We start from the raw sequence: 20,841 nt of genomic DNA on the forward strand, positions 1-20,841 counted from the left end.
GCATGTAGTTTCATCAAAAATGTGTGCGGCAATGGCATACCATGATGACACTTTGGGGGCTGGAGATATGCTCGCATGGGACAATGCCACTCCTAAGCAAGCCATGGCATCAAACCCTGGCATCAGCTTTCATAGTACACTTATATAGCTTTCCTTTGAGTATCTTTGGTACCACTATTGGGGCTTGAACTCATGGTTGGGTATGCTGTCCCTTAACTTTTTCAGGCTGGTGCCTTACCACTTGAGCCACAGCTCTACTTCTGGGTTTATAGTGGTTAACTGGAGAGAGTCTCATGGGCTTTCCTGCCCAAGCTGGCTTCAAATCTTGGTCCTTAGATCTCAGTCTCTTGGCTAGCTAGGATTTCAGGTGTGAGGCAATGATGCATAGGTACATATAAAATTTGTATAAATTTGGGCTGGGAAGGTAGGGCTGGGAAGGTAGCTCAGTGGTAGAGCACTTGCCTTGCATGCCTGAGGCCCTCGGTTCGATTCCTCAGCACCACATAAGCAAAAAGAAAAAAAGCCGGAAGTGGCGCTGTGGCTCAGGTGGTAGAGCGCTAGCCTTGAGCTGAAGAGCTGAGGGATAGTGCCCAGGCCCAGAGTTCAGGCCCCACGACCGGACCCAAAAAAAAAAAAATTTTGTATAAATGTATTGCATATCAAGACTTACTTGCTCGTCTCTGTCTTAATTCTCCTAACATTCACTTTCCAGGTAACAAAAGCCTTATTAATTCTGAAAGGAAAAACACTTCTTACATTCTATGTTTACAAATCATATGTTTATACAGAATTTAGTAAGAGCTTAACAGTATTATAAAATTCCTTACAATATGTTTTACTTATCCCAAAGGCATTAAAATAAATATTAAATGATATAAATTTTCTACCAAACTGTCAACAGAATATACAGTAAGAGTTAAATGCACTTGAGCCGGGCGCTGGTGGCTCACGCCTGTAATCCTCTCTACTCAGGAGGCTGAGATCTGAGGATCGCAGTTCAAAGCCAGCCCAGGCAGGAGAGACTGTGAGACTCCTATCTCCAATAAACCACCAGAAAACCGGAAGTGGCGCTGTAGCTCAAGTGGTAGAGTGCTCGCCTTGAGCTGAAGAGCTGAAGGACAGCGCCCAGGCCCAGAGTTGAAGCCCCATGACCGACCAAAAAAAAAAAAAGATAAATGCACTTGAAAATCAGACACAGAGTTTACTTAGCTGCAACATACTAGTAAGTATCAAAATCTCTAAGTTTATTACTTTCCCTTATACAGTAATTGGCTTACTATTTTGAAAGCTAACTTTTAGACCAAGAATAGTCAAAACTCAATTTTCAGTGACAATGAAATGGTAACTGATAAATAAAAATCTTTGTAGAGTACTGAATAAAAATTAAGATGGTATATGTCATTTTGATATTTTATCATACTTACAAAACACAGATTCATGTGCCGTCTTAAAGAACTCAAAAGAACCACATGAAAGAGTGCTGATAGGTTTCTTTGGTGATTATTTATGTTCCATAATATGTGAAGTAGACATGCCCCTCTCTGATCTGTCGCCCAGACTCCCACTTTGTACCATCGAGGTCTAACTGACTAACACCTCAAACCCCCCTTCCCTGGGGACACTGCCTCTTGAGGAAATGGTGACCGTTGTGACTTTTACATTCTTAGTAATCCTTAAGTAGCAGGTGAAAGCCATTGAGGAAGGGACACAAATGCCCAGGAATCCAGTTGGATGGTCAGTCTTGGCCACAACCCTGGCGTTATCTAAGCAGTCCAAGGCCATCTCAGGTATTCTTTAGAGACACACCTGAGACCTGAGTAATCAGTCACCTCACACAGATCTAGCAACCGCACTCCACATGAGCAGCCTTCCAATGACATTTCACAGGAGTCCACACCCTCTATGCCAGTTACTCAGGAATCTAGAAAATCCCTCACAACCCAAGAGCACTGCACTGACCCTGCAGCGGGCACTTGCACCAGCCATGCACCAGTCCACAGAACACAAACAGCGCTCTGCACCAGGCACAGAAGCCAGCCCATCAGAACAGCCTGAAGCAGCCACACAGACCAAGCCCCGCCAGCTCTGGACCAGGCGCACACACCAGTCCACCACAGAGGGGCATGCCAGCCACGCACTGCATTTTACGAGAAAGGGTCTTATCAGGCACGCACACCAGTCCAGCCAGAAACTGCACCAGCCACAACATGGTCCAAAAGAAAACTGTCCACCAGACAAACACATCAGTGTAACTCAGACAGACCAATAAAGACACAAAACCTGTGTACCAGCCACACATACTGACCACTAGAAACTCCTAAACCAGGCATGCATGCCATTTTACCAGCAAGCTCTGCATGAACTACCCAACTAATTCATCAGAAAGCTCTGCACCAGACACATAGAATCTACCTCAAAGTTCTACGTTAAGTGAATGTATGAGTTCACCAGAAAATTCGCCAACAGCCACACACCAGTCAGCCAGAAAGCTCTGCTCCAGGCACACACAAAGCCCACCAGAAGCCAGGTTCCAGTGGCTCACTCCTGTAATCCTAGCTACTCAGAAAGCTGAGATCTGAGATCATGGTTCAAAGCCAGCCCAGAAAAACACATCTCTGACACTTATCTACAGTTATACCAGCAACAAGCCAGAAGGGGAGGCGTGGCTCAAGTGGGAAGTGCTAGAAACAAACAAAAACTTGGGTAAGAGTGCAAGGCCTCCAGTTCAAGTTTTTGTACCCCAGTAACAAAAAAAAAAAAAAGGATGAAGGCATAACCCAAGAGGTAGAATTCCAGCCAAGCAAACAAGTTGAAGAACTCCAGGGCCCTGACTTCTTCAAACCCTGGTACCAACAAAAAAAAATTTCTAAATTAAGTCCACCAAAAAGCTCTACACAAACCACACACACCAGTGTGCCAGAAACAGAAATACCAGCACACAACATAGCCTGATCCATCACAGGGCTCTGTGCAAAGCAACAAACAAAAGTCCACCAAACTAGATGTCCAAAGGGCTCTCCAAAGACACTTATCAGCACCCCCAACACCAGCCAACCACAAGTGCCAGCACCAGGCACAAACACCAGTCTAACAGAAAGTTCCATACCAAGCATGCACGGAGGCCCACCAGACAGATCTACACTTCTACACAGCGAATCCCACCTGACAGCTCTAGACCAAGGAACCTACAACTGACCTGAAAGTTCTGCACCAGTCCAGTAGACCAATCCAATCCACCTGACAGCTCTGTCCTAGACACACAGAACAGGTAGTTGTGTACCCTACACTCCCCCAGAAAGCTCTGCAACACTCTATCTCAAAGCACTGCACACACCACACCTGACAGTCCATCAGAGTGCACTGCACGAGCCAAACACAGAAGCCTACCAGGAAGTTTTGCACCAAGCATGCACACCAGCCCAGAAAGCTCTGCAGAGGTCACATACACTGTCACCAGAAAGCTCTACAGCAAGCACACATACTACTGTACCATATAGCAATGCACCACCTCACCCCACACACACACACATAAAACCAGTCCATCACAAAGCTCCTCATTGGCCACACACAATAGTCCACTGGACAGATCTATACAAGCAACAACCAACAGCCTGTGAGAAAGCTCTGTCACAAGGCATGCTCAAGAATCTAACAGGAAGCTCTGTACCAGACAGACAGGAGTCCAGCCAAAAGCTCTGCAGCACACATGTACATGAGTCCACTCAAGGGTTAGCCCAAGACACATATCAACCCACAAGAAAGCTCTATGCCAGGTACACACTTCACCAAAAAACTTGACACCACCCATTCACACCAGGCACACATGCTCGTACACTAGAAAGTGACACACCGGGCATGCACACCCTCCCCCAGGAAGCTTGGCACAGGCCACAGTCAAATCTCCTGAGTGCTATGAAGCAGTCGCACACATGGTCCATCACGTTCTGAAACTGACACCACCATCCACCAGGAAGCTCTGAAGCAGATACACATCCCAGAAAGCTCTGCGCTAGTCACACACAAAAGATGCCCAGACATTCACTAGTCCATCAGAAAGTTCTAGACCACTCAAATAAAATTTCACCAGAAAGTTTTTCACAAGACAAACACACCACTACACAGTGAGCTCTGAACAAGGCAGAGTCATCAATCCATCAGAAAACTGCTCCAACCACACCCATCAGTCCACCAGAAAGCTCTGCATCAGGCATCCATGCCAGTCTACCAGAAAGTCCTGTACTAGCCATGCATACCAGTCCACAAGAAAGCCCTACAACAGGCACTCACCATTCAACCAGAAAGCTCTGACCAGCACACAGCCCACCACCTAAAAGCCTAGGATCTAAGCCACATTGGGGCAGGTGGCTGAAATGTCTTATCAAGGATATGCAAGCACTACCTACTTACCATGTAAAACTAATTATCAGCTTAGGATATCATATCGAGGACAGTTTTTGGTATCTGTTCACTTATATATACATATATATTTATATATTTTTCAATTAGTACACACTTGGAATACAAGAAGCTTTGTATGGCATTTCCATTCATTCATATAATGCATTTTGGACAAATTCACCCTTCCACCATTTTCTGTATATTTAAAACTGCATCAGCCAGCTGCCCCTGGCTCATGCCTATAATTCTAGCTACTCAGGAGAGTGAGGGAGATCTGAGGATTGCAGTTCAAAGCCAGCCAGACAGGAAAGTCCATGATACTCTTATCTCCAAATAACCACCCAAATGTAAAATGCTGGAAGTGGAGCTGTGGCTCAAAGTGGTAGAGCACTATTCTTGAGCAAATAAACTCAGGAACAATGCCAAGGCCCCAAGTTTAAACCCCAGTACCAGCACCAAAAGCAAAAAAAAATTTACAAAACAGCTGCACCAGTGTTATTTCCAACTGTTATTCTGGCCTTGTAATGAATCTACAGGTCCATGCATTAAACATTTTGTGGTACTGTGTTTGAACTTAAGATCTTATACTTGCTAGGCAGACATTCAACAACCACTTGAGCAATGCTCCAACCCTTTTCTTATACTTTATTTTCCAGAGAGGGTTCTACATTTTCTTGCTCATGTGTGGAGAGCTGCGGGAGCCGCGACCAAAGACGGCCCGGCGCGGCCGCATGGCTGCGACCAAAGATGGCGCTGGCTCCCGCCTTCCGTCTTCCCGGTGACGAGTGCTCTCTGTAAGAAAAACAACTCCTTATATGGCTATGACTTGGCTCCTAGTTTGCTTCCGTGTTTGCAGCCCTATCGGTATATGCCACGTAGCACTTTGGGATTGGCCATCCAGGAGGCTTATAACTGGAGCACGGGGGGGGGGGGGGGGGGGGGGGGGGGGGGGGGGGGGGGGGGGGGGGGGGGGAGAAGGAGAAGCGGGAAGAAGCCAGCGGGAGAGAAGCTTGTAGATAAGGTTCCTGAATAAACCGCATTGAAAAGAATCCCGGGTCGCATCTTCCTTGCTGGTTGAGGTGGGCACGACACTCATGACCAACTTCAGACTGCAGTCTGCCTCTCACATAAGTAGGATTGTAGTGGGTATATACTACCATGCCTAGCATTTATTGAACTTTTCAAAACCACTCCAAATTCAAACAACACCATCTTTTATGACCTTTGCCATCAGTAAGTCCACATTCAAAATGACTTTATGAATTTTGGGAACAAAACTAAGGGCTATGCACAGGGCAAGAACATACTCCACTCTTAACACCAATTAAGCACCAAAAGCTGCAAGTGGAGCTGACTCAAATGATAGCATAGAGGGGACAAAGGTAAGGGTCAGTGCCCAGGCCTTGAGCTCAAATCCTAGTAATTGCGCAGACACAAAAGTATAATAAAAATTTAAAAGAACAAGAGTTTCCTTTCCCTTGTATATAGAACATCCCATTCTGCTATAGTTCCCAAGAAACATGGTCCCACCAACATGAAATGCAGATGTGGCTCAGGCAACAGAATCAACTATTGAAAAACTGATTTAGTTTCATTTGTCTTACCGAAAATTGGAAAATACTTTAAACTGCTGTAAGAAATAGTACTGTTGTCTCTCTGATAGCCATTCTAAAGCAGGTATGAGCTCCACGTCTTCTATGTTGATGCCTGTTTTAGTAATCTGTAAGTGCGAAGTACAAAAAGATGACATATATTTAGGAAATTAAAGAAGCCTACATTTGGCATAGGCTTAGCTTCCTAATCAAGCTTTTTTCAACTCACCTAACACAGCTCCCAAACTTGCCATTTTCTCCTGATAGCCTCGTATGTTACACAGAGAGGAGAAAAGATACTCCATAGAGATGACTCTCTACAAATAACTATTAAAATTTTGAGTCTCGAGACTTTTATATGTTCTACAAAAGCGGTGTTAGTGAACTCAGTTAGGGGGTGTGACTCAGTGGTACAATGCTTGCCCCAAAGGTATTAGGCCATCAATATATATCTATATCAATAGCTATAGCTATATCCCTATCTATCTGTAAAGAGAAATGATGGTATGTTTTAGATAGGTAGATCATTTATAAACTCAACTCAAAATGAACATAATAGTTCATTTATAATCCCAGGGTCATTTTGACATTCAAATGCCCTTTATCAAAGAATTCTTTCTCTTCCAAAGTCCCTCCCTCATCCAAATTAACATTTTCTTTCAGAAATAAATGCATGTCTATGTCAGCATCTACATTATGCTTTTTTTTCCCACTCTACTACTTGAGCCACAGCTCTACTGCTGGATTTTTGGAAGTTAACTGGAGATAAGAGTCTCATTGACTTTCTTGCCCAGACTGGTTCCAAACAACCATTCTTAGCTCTCAGCCTTTTGAGCAGCTAGGATGCCAAGTGTGAGCCTCTGGCTCTGGGCCTACTGAGATTTTTATTAATATAGACATCTCCAACTTCATTCACCATTGCATGTTGTAGACATTTTACATCTGCACACACAGCTGTATTTCATACAGAGATGGTCCTGCCCAAGCAGGAAGGCGAGGAAAGCAGAGGAAAAATAAACACATGTCAAACAACTGATCAAAACAAATAATAGTGCAATTGTATCTTATAATAGCTATCTAAGTGCTACGTAAGAGTATACTAAAGAGATTTCTGAATGTAGCAATGAAGTTTCTGACAACATGCCAATAAAAGTAATCTTTATTATTGTTATTCTTATACCAGTAAATGCCTATGTTCAAGTTCTTCTCTTTAAAATTTACACCAGGGGCCGGGCGCTGGTGGCTCACGCCTGTAATCCTATCTACTCAAGAGGCTGAGATCTGAGGATCTCGGTTCAAAGCCAGCCCGGGTAGGAGAGACCTTGAGACTCCTATCTCCAATAAACCACCAGAAAACCGGAAGTGGCGCTGTAGCTCAAGTGGTAGAGCGCTCGCCTTGAGCTGAAGAGCTGAGGGACAGTGCCCAGGCCCAGAGTTCAAGCCCCACAACAGACAAAAAAAAAAAAAAATTTACACCAGGGGCTGGGAAGGTGGCTCAGTGGTAGAGCACCTGCCTTGCATGCCTAAGGCCCTGGGTTCTATTCCTCAGCATCACATAAGCAAAAAAGAAAAAAAAGTCTGAAGTGGCGCTGTGGCTCAAATGGTAGAACGCTAGCCTTGAGCTGAAGAGCTGAGGGACATCGCCCAGGCCCAGAGTTCAGGCCCCACAACGGGACCCAAAAAAAAAAAACAAATAAAAAAACAAAAAACAACAAAAAGACACAATGGACACCAAATATTAATAAAGAAATTCAGAAGTGAAAATGTTTCTTAAAATCTAACTGTCAAGCTGGGCAATGGTGGCTCATATCTGTAATTCTAGCTACTCAGGAGGCTGAGATCTGAGGACTGTGATTCAAAGCCAGCCTGGGAAAGTCTGTGAGACTCTTGTCTCCAATTAACTTCCAAAAAGCCAGAAATGGAGCTGTGGTACAAGTGACAGAGCACTAGCATTGAGAAAAAAAAGCTCAGGGACAGCACCCAGCCCCTTAGCTCAAGCCCCAGTACCAACACAAAAATAAGAAAAATTAATTGTCAAACCTAAATCTGTACAGAGAAGAAAAATATCACTATTAAATTTCTACCAAGGAGATTATTAAATGTAATCTTCTCCTCAAATAATCAGATTTCTCCAAAGCACAAAGATAAATTTCTGCAATTAAATTCTAAATTAGATATTCATTTGAGACAAGGTCTCACTGTGGAGCCCAGGATGGCCTCAAACCCTTGACCCTCCTGTCCCAGCCTCCTGAGTGCTGTGACTGTAGGTATACACTGATACAACTGCTTAAACAGGATATTTTTCTGCCATAAGTATGAAACTTGAGGATATTCATTATATACTACCTTTGAAATAAATGAAGCAGAGACAGTCCAAAATTCTTTGCATTTCCTAGCTGTATGGGCAGAGACTATCCGAAGATCATATGGATTGCAAAAGCCTTTATTACTAACTCGGGGAAGGCAATACACAAATACACAATCATCTTTCAAAGGTGCCTAATAGAAAAAAAAAACTTAAATGTGGTTAAATTGTCTAATAAAAATGTTTGAACTTATCACCTATTGAATTGAAACTATTTTAATATGGATTAAAAATAGGCATAACTAACCTCACATTGTGTCTAAATTTTAACAAGATTAATCTTATGAAAGATTTAATATATTTAATTTTCATTCCTTAACACAACATAGTGATAAAACATTCAAAAAAAAGTCCCATGTACCTACTAACACCTGCTTCTTAACCCAAGGAGCTTGATGGCACATATGCCATCTCCCAGAGAATTTGTCTGCCAACACCAGGAACCTTCCAGGCACACAAAATCTATCACTTATTTTGATAAACATGGTGCTTTAGTATTTTAGTAATAATTCCTATTATTGTTAATAAATGTTTAGTAAGTAATAATATGTTCAATAATATATTATGTAGACTAATAACAATGACTTTAATATCTTAACTTTTATCTCTTAAATTTTAAGGAATTAAAATGTGATATTTTTAATCTCGTTATACAGATATGGAATCATATTTTCTTACATTAGGGAATTTGAGAAAGGTAACAGGTTCAAGACTTGGCAAATAACTGAATTGAATCCAAGTCTGACTCTAAAATCCTGTTCAAAGCTTCTGCAATAAAATATAATTTCTCAGTCATTTCCTTGGTGTTTTGAGAAACTGGCCATTCTACATGAAGCCTTTTTTTTTTTTTTTTTTTTTGCTGGTCCTGGAGCTTGACCTCTGGGCCTGGGCGCTGCCCCTCAGCTCTTCAGCTCAAGGCCAGCGCTCTACCGCTTGAGCCACAGCACCACTTCCCGTTTTCTGGTGGTTTATTGGAGATAAGAGTTTCACGGACTTTCCTGCCCTGGCTGGCTTTGAACTGCAATCCTCAGATCTCAGCCTCCTGAGTAGCTAGGATTACAGGTGTGAGGTACTGGCGCCTGGCTTCATCTGATCCCTTTTAGAAAAATTTTCTGATCCCTTGTTTGATGCAGTGGTTCTTTACTGTGCATCAAAATCATCTGAGAGCTCAATAAAATAGATAGCCAGCTACCCACTTTCAGAGTTTCGGATTCAGTGGGTCGAGGATGCCAATGAGAACATGCATTTCTAACTGGTTTCTGAGATTACCTCCTTTTTCTCTTTTTCTTTCTGACTCTGGGGTTTGAACTCAGTGACTCATGTTCTTGCTCATCTTGCCTGCTCATGGCTGGTGTTCTACCACTTGAGCTATTCCTCCAGTCTGGCTTTTTGCTAGTTAATTGGAAATGAAATCTCATCAACTTTTCTGCCCAGGCTGGCTTCAAACTTTGATCCTCCAGATTTCAGTTTCCTGAGTGCTAGGACTATAGGCATGAGTGCCTTTACTTGCTTCACACACACAAAAAAAATGATATGCAAAAACAAAAAAGTTGATTTTTAATTTGAGTCAGAAGGTACCCTGGAGACACAGTCAGCTAGAGAGAGATTTTAGAGGAAACAGACACAAATATTACAATGTGTTATAGTCTTAAAATGTGTATATATGTATAACTACATATATATGCCTTATCCATTTTCATTGTTTATTTTTTATTGTTAAATTAGTCAAATAAAATCATGAGAAATATTTTTTTTTTTAGTTATGGGGCTTGAACTCTGGGTCTGGGTGCTGTCCCTCAGCCCTTCAGCTCAAGGTGAACACTCTACCTCTTGAGCCACAGCACCACTTCCAGTTTTCTGGCTGTTTATTGGAGATAAGTCTCACCGACTTTCCTACCCAGCTGGCTTTAAACCATGATCCTGAGATCTCAGCCTCCTTAGTAGCTAGAATTACAGGCATTAAGCCACCAGCACCCGGCCATGAGAAATAATTTTAAAAGCATTTTCCATGAAATAATTGCTGTACCTTAATATTAACGTAACATCTTTTATTGATGTTAACAGCTGAAATGATTTAAATAGATAGTTCGTTAAGATAGTTTCAAAGTCATCTTTATAGCCCAAAACTGAATAAAATGGAATACCTTTAGATCATTCTGAACCAAAACCTCAGGACAATTATATTTCAGACTCTGGTTCCATAATACAGTTGGCCATCCAAGCTTTTCTCTTAGCTGAGTAAGAAATCTTGTCACCTCATCATCCTGTGGTTCTGGTGTCAAAAAAATTTTTAAGTCCAATATAAATGTAAATGTAAATACCATATCACTCAAGGATAATATACAACATTTCTACCTAAAGAAAAAAAATTAACATATGCAAGCTAACACAATGACTCTCCCTAGTCTCGAAGGACTACTCTACCCTCTGTTGGTATGACATGAACCCTTCGCTTCCACTAAAGGAGGAGGACATGTGGCACTCATCTCTCTGCTCCTGGCTAAGTTCACTTCGTGTGATTTTCTCCAGCCCTGTCTATCCATGTTGCCACAGTGACAGGATTTTTATTCTTTGCATTCCACTGTGTACACAGACCACAAGGTCAGCATGAGCTAAACAAGAAGATGTAGTCTCAGAAAATCAAGGTATAGATGTGCAGCTGAGTGGTGGAGTCTCTGTCTAGTGTATGTAAAGCCTTGGGTTCCATTCCCAGCATAGCAAAAAGAAATAACCATCAAGCTTTACTGCAAGCCTAAAACAAAACTATACAATTTCTCTTACATAAAATTTCTAAAACAAACCAGAACCTCTTGACATTATCATTATTTTAAAAACTGAATTGTTGAACAGTCTATAAATTTTCTAATTAATGATATTTTAATTTTCAAAAATAATTTAAGGATTAGCAAATGGGACAACTGGTTTCTAGGTCCCACTGCTCATTCTTCTGAGTGGCCTTTACTTTCTCTTTACTAAATAAACTCTTTAAAACTGTACAAAAACAATAACAATTGCTTAAGCAATTGAACATAAAACATTCAGTAAGATTGCTCTTTCCCACTAAAATCAGTATCCAATATAAACACATTACTACAGAAAATGTGAAAATGTGTAGTTTTCTAAACTACTGGTTTAGCATGGTATGACATACCTGTTCTATTATACAAAAAGTGTCGGCCTTTCCTGTCTCCTGGACAAACATGAATTTGTTCCTCTTCCCTCTTCGATTTCTCTTTCTTCTCATGGGAAATTGGTTCTGGGGCAACTATATGTTGTTGAATTATATTTCCTTGAGGGTAATCTGAAAACATAGCCATTATTAATGGAATAAGTAGTATGTGCTATAAATAATACCTCAGTTGTTGGACACACCAAGTGACTCAGTCTTTATATAAGGCACTAAAACAACAATGCACTAAGGAGAGACTCTAGTCAAAGCCCCCAAGTTCCATGCTAGGAGAAAAGCTTAACACCCACAGTTCTTTTTGCCTTATGAGTTAATCATCTGTCTGCCTTACCTGCCCTGTCTGTGCAACAAGGAAGTGGGGTGAAGCCACACTTAGGGAGTAACTAGGTTATTAAATCCCACAGACCATTCACACCAGATTGGAAAGTTAGCTCATTTCCTCCTTCTAATTTACCACTTCCCCAATATTATAATTTGCCCTCTTGGAAGAAAAATGACACCCTACTTTGAAGCTCATGACTTTTTTTTGGGGGGGTGGGGATCTGGTCGTGGGGCCTGAACTCTGGGCCTGGGCGCTGTCCCTCAGCTCTTCAGCTCAAGGCCAGCACTCTACCACTTGAGCCACAGCACCACTTCTGGCTGTTTTTCTTTTTGCTTATGTGGTGCTGAAGAATCAAACCCAGGGCCTGAGGCATACAAGGCAAGCCTCTACCACTGAGCCACCTTCCCACCCCCTGAAGCTCAAAACTTTTTACAACATCATCAGTTCACCTCGCTTGCTTGGTCACTCAGCTCTACTGCAACGTGGGCACGGGGGACAGCTACTTTCTCCACATCTTCCAGCATTTGGATAACTCCAGTTTTTCTGACTTTAGATCTCTGAGACACACATCCTTCCTCCTTTTGCAGCTATTCTTCTATCTCTAATCTATCTCAGCCAATCAAATCAAGCAACGATATACCCTATCTACAACGTCAGTTTTATTATTTTGCCAGACTGACTTCAAGAAACATACTCAGCAACATCTAGCTAGATCCGTGTGGATGACATCCGTCTCAGTGTGTGACGTCACTTACCCCTCTGCCCCAGCCCTTCCTGTCACTCTCCCATGCACTCCCTCTTTTCCCCATGTCCAGTTCAGACTATGTTGTCTTTCTGCACACCCTTGCCAATATCCAAAACTTCCTCTTTCTTTTGATCTGTATGGCAAAAAACAAGCCTTGGGCAAACCCAGCTGGCTATGCTTTTTATACCACTGTCTCACAGCCCCCTGAGAAGATTCATAACTGTCCAAATTCACTTAACTGACCACAAATAGACCCTGAACACAAACTACTCTCCTTTTTGTCTGATTAACTTGCTCTTCAACTCTCTCACTGGCAATTCCAAATCTTTGAAATGTTATATCTTCCAGTCTTCCCTTCACTGATCTCAGTGTCTACTTCCCGGGAATCATAAAAGCATTTGATGAGAATTCCTTCAACCTGCTATTCCCAAAGAAACCAAGCAACCCACATTTGCACTCAATGTTTGAACTGTGCCTCCCAACCAGAAACCAATCCTTTCCAGGTTTTGTTTGATCCCATCTCTTCATGTGTGTATTAGTAACTATTCTTTATTCTTTTGCATATCAGCTCCTACTTAAAGTTCATTCTGTGACCATAGCTCCCTCCAATGATCACTTTATTTATATGTTGCCTTTATTCATAGATGGGCCATAAGGGTCACTATTCTTTCTTTAGTACTATCCATTTATATATATATATATATATATTATTGTAAAAATACTGTACCGAGGGGTTACAGTTACATGAGTAGGGTAATGAGTACATTTCCTATCAAGCGTTGTTACCTCCTCCTTTGTTTTGATTCCCTACCATCCCTTCCCTCCCCACCTCCCCAACTCCTCTCTCCCCCCGCACCAACATTGTGAAGTTCGTCCTGTACATCTCATCGGCACAATGGGGCAACCTGCATCCCCATTTAAGCATTCTGCTATAACCCTTCCTCTCCCCAAATTACAAAAATATATATACAAGATGCAGAACACTGGAATCAAATACAGTGAAAACAGGTTATACTGTGGGGAAAGAACTTACAAAAGAATCAAATAGTGCATTATAAGTACATTAAAAACAATAGCAAGAAAGAAAAAACTACTTGTGTCCTTGTCTTGGGATACATTTTGCTTAACATCATCTTATATGGTCATATATACATAGCCTTTGACCTTCTCTGCTTGTCCTAGACTTGTACTAGTCACTGCAACAAAGGGAAACCATGGGACCTATGTTTCTTAGAATTCAAAAAATTAAATCCCCCAACAACAAATCCTCAAAGAAACAACTGCCCAATTAATAAGTGGGCTAAAGACTTAAAGAGAGACTTTTTTGAAGAGGAAATAAGAATGGCCAATAGACACATGAAGAAACGCTCAACTTCTCTAGCCATAAAAGAAATGCAAATCAAGACAATATTGAGATTCCACCTCACCTCAGTTAGAATGGCTATAATCAAAAAATCTAGTAACAACAAGATGCTGGAGGAGATGTGGCCAAAAGGGAACCCTTCTTCATTGTTGGTGGGAGCATAGACTTGTTCAACCACTTTGGAAATCAGTATGGAGGATCCTCAAAAGACTCCACATAGAGCTCCTCTACAACCCAGCAATCCCACTTTTGGACATTTACCCAAGTGATCACAAACAAGGTCATACCAAGGCTACCAGCACAACCATGTTTATCGCAGTATTATTCACCATAGCTAAGATATGGAACCAATCCAGATGCCCCTCAGTAAATGAGTGGATCAAGAAAAAGTGGTGTGTATATATGTGTGTGTGTGTATCAAGTGGTATATATATATATCAAGAAAAAGTGGTATATATATGGTATATATATATATATATATATATATATATATATATATATATATATCAAGTGGTATATATATAGATCAAGAAAAAGTGATATATATATATATATCACTTTCTTGATCTATCTATCTATGTATCTATCTATCTATCTAATGGAAATCTATGCCTCCATCAGAAAGAATGACATTGCCCCATTTGTTAGGAAATGGAAAGACTTGGAAAAAATTATGTTAAGTGAACTATCCATTTCTTAATCTACTGCAGTCTTAAAATTCTACCAGAATGGCACCCAAGTGACATCTGATGTCAGTAAATTCAATGGACTTATTACAGTCCTGATTTTCCCTGAGATATCAGTGTGATTGATAAACTTTTCCTTTCTGACAGGGTGTTTTCTTTTGTATGACACCACACTCATTCTCTTCTTCATCTCCCTCTTTGAGCCTGTTCTAACCAATCCCCTATCCATTGCAACTGCCTTCTTTCTCTGACTCAGGACTGCAATTGCTTTAGTTTCATTTTATACAATCCCCTTAACTTCACCATGGCTATGGTCCAATCTTTTACCCACCAATTACTCCCAAATATACCATCCACTTCAGTGCTGACATCTCTGAGCTCCAAAAAATATGCTCAACAGATATTCTTCCTCATTGAGATAGATCAAGATATTCCTAACTCAGCATGTCAAAAACTGAACTCCTGGCTTCTCCCTCAGACCCCACAAGTCCTGACTCGTACACGGCACCACTATTCATTAGGTTAAGTGATCCAGGGACCTAGGAACCGTCTTTTGAAAACTACTTTTATCAGCATACATCCATAGTACAAGGGGCCTTCATTGTGATGATTCCATTAGGTGGAGCACATACTTTGAACAAGTCTACTCCCACTATTATATTCCTTTAACTTCTTTCTCCATCCCTTTTAAAAGTTAGTGGTGAGCTTATTATGCCATCTTTATATACATATACACACACATAATATATGTAGACTTGGTATTCTTCTAGCCTCTCCATCTCAGTATAAAACAAAATAAATGAAAAATCTTTCTGCGATTTCTATCTTCAAAGTACAATAAGAAATTCCTTAAATTATTCCTTAACGAAGCAAGTCCTTGCACTGCTACCCAGTCTTAAATGTATCTTCTCTCTTTCCTGAGGAAACTAACTAAAGGATCAGATTCAAATAGTCTCGCTCAACCAAGGTCCTAAGTTCTGGAGGTCAGGCCCTTTTAGGAAATCAAACAAACCAATCTTCAAGCAGAGGCCGAAGGCAATGGAAAAAAAATGGGCTAAATGTTGTTTGGTGTGTGTATTTCATACATACTACAAGAGGAAATAAACTGTCTGAGGTAGTCAAGGTCTACTCTTGTTTCCAGGGGAAAAGGGATATTATTTCTGACAGACCTTAAAAACAGAGAAAACAAATTCAAAAATGGTAGTGGGCTACTCATGGAAGAGGCTAGAAAGAGAAGATAGAAAATAGGCAAGCAAGATGACTTGGTCAACAGTGTTCTTCAAGAGTCAAGGGAGATAAAAGTGAGTGGTCAAAGATTAAAATGACACAGTAAAATAAAGATTATTTTTTGTAAATTTATCACTTCTATAAGGATTTGGCTGTGAGTAAAGATCTCATGAACACAGAAAAGTCCAATCAGTAGAGCAAAGGAAGCAGGAGCCAGATGAAGACTGAATTAGAGGTGAGGAGTCACAAACTGAATGTTGGGAATTCTGGTGATAGTGGTACTGTCAGAAGGAAAACAGGCCTCCAGGTGTTTGGTGTGGTTTTGCTTTGTTTCAGTCACACAGGTAGCATGCTTGTGTGCTTAAAAGACCACACAGGAAGATCTGAGAGAAGACCAGATGGCTCCTGTTGTAAGGGTGTGGCAGAGTGATATTTACCATAAAGCACAAGGGGCCCAGCCCTCCTCAAGATCAGTTCTACAGAAGGGGCAAGGCTTATAAAAGGAAGCTCTGATTTGGTTTTGTTTTTTAATGAAATTACTGGAAATAGAATTTGAGCAAGAACAAAGGAATACATTTTTAAAAATGGAGATATGTGGAAAAATACTCAGGGCACGAAAGGGTGTCACACAGTCAGAAAGCCCTGGACACTTGAGAACATGCCAACCTCCATAAAAAAAATGGTATGTATGAGACAATACATAGGCAATACAAAATGTAAACTGGCAGAGAGATATTACATTCTTGTAATGTTAGTGGTATCCACGTTTTTATCATCTTCCTATTAGTATTTAGATTGTGTTCATTTAACAAGCAAGCTTTGTATTTGGAGACACTGCTAACTACTATTGAGTTGTGGAGTTAAATATCAAACTTCACATTTTTAAAGTAGGCTCTACCTAGTTTTTTAATCTACTTCAGTTGCTCTCATGTAATGCTATGAAAACCCATTTTCCATTTCCATAAGAGAAAATATAAGTTAACATGCCTGAATGGTAGTCTGGATAAATTTCTTCTGTTCTCTCTTCTTTCAAGAGTGCGGAGAATATTTCATATTTCTTCATTTCTTTTACTGATACATGGGATGATTGATTCTTTCGTAGCACATTTTTGTACTTCTGTTCTTTATATTTCAATTGTCTAAGATGACAAAGAAAAAATTCTAAGAAAATGAATAATCACACCAATAAAATGTAAGATGTTAGCATATTATCCATTATTTTGCATTTGTAATTGAAATAGATTTTTAAGTTTGATAAATGATACAATTAACACCATAAATCAAGATGAACTATCCTGTACTTTTTAATACAATGTAAACCATGATCAATTGATAGAATGTTAAACTTTGCAACTATGCATGGTATGCATGGGATGTGTGTACATAGGTTGAGCCTTGGTAGGAGTGATCACGGCTACTACTTCAATAACTTCAGTGATTCACCTTGTTTCTTAAGTCCGTTTTGACTATAGTTTAAAAAATTTTATAGCTTGTACAAATTTTCAACTTTATTGTCATTAAATAGTTTTAAATCCTTTTACTCACAGATCCATTTGTATTATTCTTCCTTTTCCAAATATAATTGGTTATGGTGCCAATGAACAGAACTGCACTGTGAATGATGTGTAATGTTACTTCTGGACTTTATTCTTGATATTGTCAACAATTGGTTTTACTGCCGTTGCTTTTAATGATCTCTATTTCATCTTTAATTTCTATTTTGTTAATTTCTGGTATTATTTTCTCCTTTTATTAAAGTCTATTCTGTTCAGTTCTCTTCCTAATGTCTTTTTTTTATTCTTCTATAGATAAGGTTGGTTGGTTGATGATAGTACTGGGCCTTGAGCTGGTAGGTAGGTGCTCTACCACTTGAGCCAATCCACAGCCTTGTTTGTGCTACTTTTTGTTTCTGGTGCCAATACTGGGGTTTAAACTCAGGGCCTAGGTATCTGTCCTTTAGCCTTTCCACTCAAAGCTAGTGCTTTACCACTTGGGCCACAACTCCACTTCTAGTTTTTTGGTGGCTAACTAAAGATTACAGTCTCACAGATTTTCCTGCCTTGCCTAGCACTGGACAGAAATCCTCAGATCTCAGCCTGCTAACTAGGATTACAGGCTATATTCGTTATTTTTTATAAAGGGTCTTACTTCTGTAGCTGGGGTAACAAGCATATACCAGTGCATACTTTTTTTGTCCAGGCTGACTTCAATCTGCAGACCTCCCAATCTCACTTTGACTGCCATGGCCAGCAGAGTTATGTTTCTGATGCAGAGTCTCTTTTTTCCCTAGAGCCAGTTTTAGATTGCAATCCTCCTGTCCGGCCTCCTGTATAGCTGGATTCACAGGTGTATCACCAAGTTTAGACTTTTGGATTGTTGGCTCATTAATTCTTATTTTCTTCCTTTTTAATGTAGGTTTAGATTGTTATACATTTCTCTCTAAACAATGAATTAGCTAAATCATACAATTTTCAATAATACATAATAGTTGTATAGTAGTTTAAGCATTTATTCTTTTTTTTTTTTTTTTTTGGTCAGTCATGGGATTTGAACTCTGGGCGTGGGTGCTGTCCCTCAGCTCTTCAGCTCAAGGCTAGCGCTCTACCACTTGAGCCCCAGTGCCACTTTTGGGTTTCTGGTGGTTTATTGGAGATAAGAGCCTCATAGACTTTCCTGCTCAGGCTGGCTTTGAATCTCAATCCTCAGATCTCAGCCTTCTGAGTAGCTAGGATTGCAGGCATGAGCCATTGGTGCCTGTCAGCATTTATTCTTGTGTCTAATATTTTCAGTTCTAAGATATTTTTTCCTAATTTTTTTCCTGTATTATATTTTAATGATTTACTTAGAAGTATTTTCAAAATACTGTTTCATTTCTAAATATAGTGAAGGTTTTCTAGTTGATCACTTTTACTGATTTCTAATGTAATTAAAGAATAGATGGTCTATACTAATCATAGTGATGTTTAGAAATTTTGTTAAAAATTTGTGTATTTGCACACTCAAGTTTCCATGTTAATTGAAAATATATATCTTGTAGTTGTTGGGTAAAAAGCTCTGTCTACTTTAAAACAATCTTGTTAATTTGGTTGTTCGTATCTTCTATATTCTAATTTTTGTGATTCAGAGTGATTAACTGATGAGAGTAATTTATGAAAATTTTCCATTATAAAAGTAGATTTGTCCACTTCTCCTTCAGTTTGTCAACTTCTGTTTCAAATGAGTTAGAACAGTTATAGCCCACTTGGCTGAACATTCTATCTTCAGTTACAGTTACTGTATGGATTCTTTTCCTGCTGCTGTGCTATTTTGATACTACAGTATCTTTGTCTCATATATCTTTCCATATTTTTATCTATTCGTATATCCAATAGACATTCCCACTGGCATTTACTTATACCATTTAACTCTGCTCATCCTCTATCATTCCTTATTCAACTAATCCTTCCCAGCCCACCTCCTCCTCACAAGGAGTGATTTTTGTCCTCCTGCCCGTGGGCCCTGCCTCATTCCTTCCCTTTAACCACCTGGTATTGTGCCGACAGGGAGAGACTGCTCAGGGCACGCCTGACGACTCACACCCACAGTTACATATTCACTCATCCCATCAGGGCCAGGGCTGAGTGGTGAGGTATTGATTTCTCTCCATCCTCCGGCTGATCATGTTGGTGGTGCGTCGCTGTGGACTGCGATGGTGGCAAGTGCCCCAGGGGTATGGAAAGGAACTAAAGGATGCAGCCTTCTCTCCATCAGTTGTGGTGTCATTTTCTGTCTATAGTTGGCACCTTCCACCCTTCTCCTACCTATAACCTCCTTTCTCCTCTCTCCCCCTCTCTTTAGCACAGACAAGGCTAATCTGCCTATCTCGTCAGGAACAAAATTTCTGAAGAAACATTTATAAACTCCAGAACCATCCATTGATCATCTAAACTTCAATCAACCATCACATTACATGTGAGATGTTTCACTTAATGGTTTATATTGTTGAAGTCTTACTTTAGGAGAAAACTTCATTTTTTTTACTTTATTCTATTTTATTGGCAGCACTGGAGTTTGAAATCGGGGCCTCAAGCTTGCTAGGCAGCAATCTGCCACTTCTGCCAGGCCCCCTCCTTCATGTCATTATAGCTTATTTTTACCTTGAATTTCCGTGGTTTTCTTTCCTGTTCATCTCTTGACTTCCAGCTGTCAAAGCAATGAGTACAAATGTCTCCAACTTTTATATAAAGAGTTGCTATAAAAATATATTCACATTATCTTCTTTAATACAAAACAATTTGACAGCTATGAAAACTAGTATTCAAATCTGCATACATAATTCCCAACTTCTCACAAGACTTTACATAACATCCCAATTACCACAAGCATTTTTTGTATACAAAACGATTTCCAGACTAATCACTAAGCTAGTTACCCTTTGCAGGGTATTCTGTATGTTACCTTCTCCCCTAAGGTAATGTTTTCCTTCTTATACCGACACATTTATGTAAATACAATCTTGGTTCATGTTAACTTCTACAATAAAGATTATAAAAAAAAGTCTAAGGCCAGGTGCAGGTGGGCTCATGTATATAATCCTAAATACTTGGGAGACTGAGATCTGAGGGTTGCAGTTTAAAGCTAGGGTAGTTTGTAGGAATCTCATCTCCAATAAACTGCTAACAACAAAAAAAGAGGAAGAAGAAGAGGAGAAAGAAGCAGAAGCAGAAAGAAGAAGGAAGAAGGAAGAAGGGAGCAAGAGGAGGAGAAAGAGAAGAGGAAGAGGAGGAGGAGGAGGAGGGGGAAGAAGAGGAGGAGGAGGAAATAGCAGTAGTGGTGGTGGAGGAAGTAGAGTTGTGCCTCAAGTGGTAAAGCACAACCTTGAGCAAAAGAAGCTCAAGGACAGTGCCTAGGCCCTGAGTTGAAGCTCCAGGACAGATACACAAAAATTTAAGATTTCTTCCTCAAACTGAGCACTAG

The 20,841-nt window shown here is 40.3% G+C and overlaps 1 protein-coding gene across 1 annotated transcript in view; it reads right to left on the bottom strand.

Moving 5' to 3' along the window:
• Positions 1 to 20,364, bottom strand: part of Dnah14 (dynein axonemal heavy chain 14) — a gene marked incomplete at its 3' end in the record, with an annotated part of 195,772 nt that extends 175,408 nt beyond the window's left edge. Inside the window, 8 exon segments of the mRNA XM_042672409.1 lie at positions 671 to 733; positions 6,003 to 6,118; positions 8,334 to 8,489; positions 10,500 to 10,627; positions 11,507 to 11,658; positions 16,899 to 17,024; positions 20,022 to 20,098; positions 20,323 to 20,364. Of these exon segments, the coding sequence (XP_042528343.1) occupies positions 671 to 733; positions 6,003 to 6,118; positions 8,334 to 8,489; positions 10,500 to 10,627; positions 11,507 to 11,658; positions 16,899 to 17,024; positions 20,022 to 20,098; positions 20,323 to 20,364 (860 nt within the window).
• Between the last annotated feature and the right edge of the window lie 477 nt (positions 20,365 to 20,841).

The sequence above is a fragment of the Dipodomys spectabilis genome, unplaced genomic scaffold (genome assembly GCF_019054845.1).
Source record: "Dipodomys spectabilis isolate Male_0828 unplaced genomic scaffold, ASM1905484v1 ptg000706l, whole genome shotgun sequence".
NCBI classification, from domain to species: Eukaryota; Metazoa; Chordata; class Mammalia; order Rodentia; family Heteromyidae; genus Dipodomys; species Dipodomys spectabilis.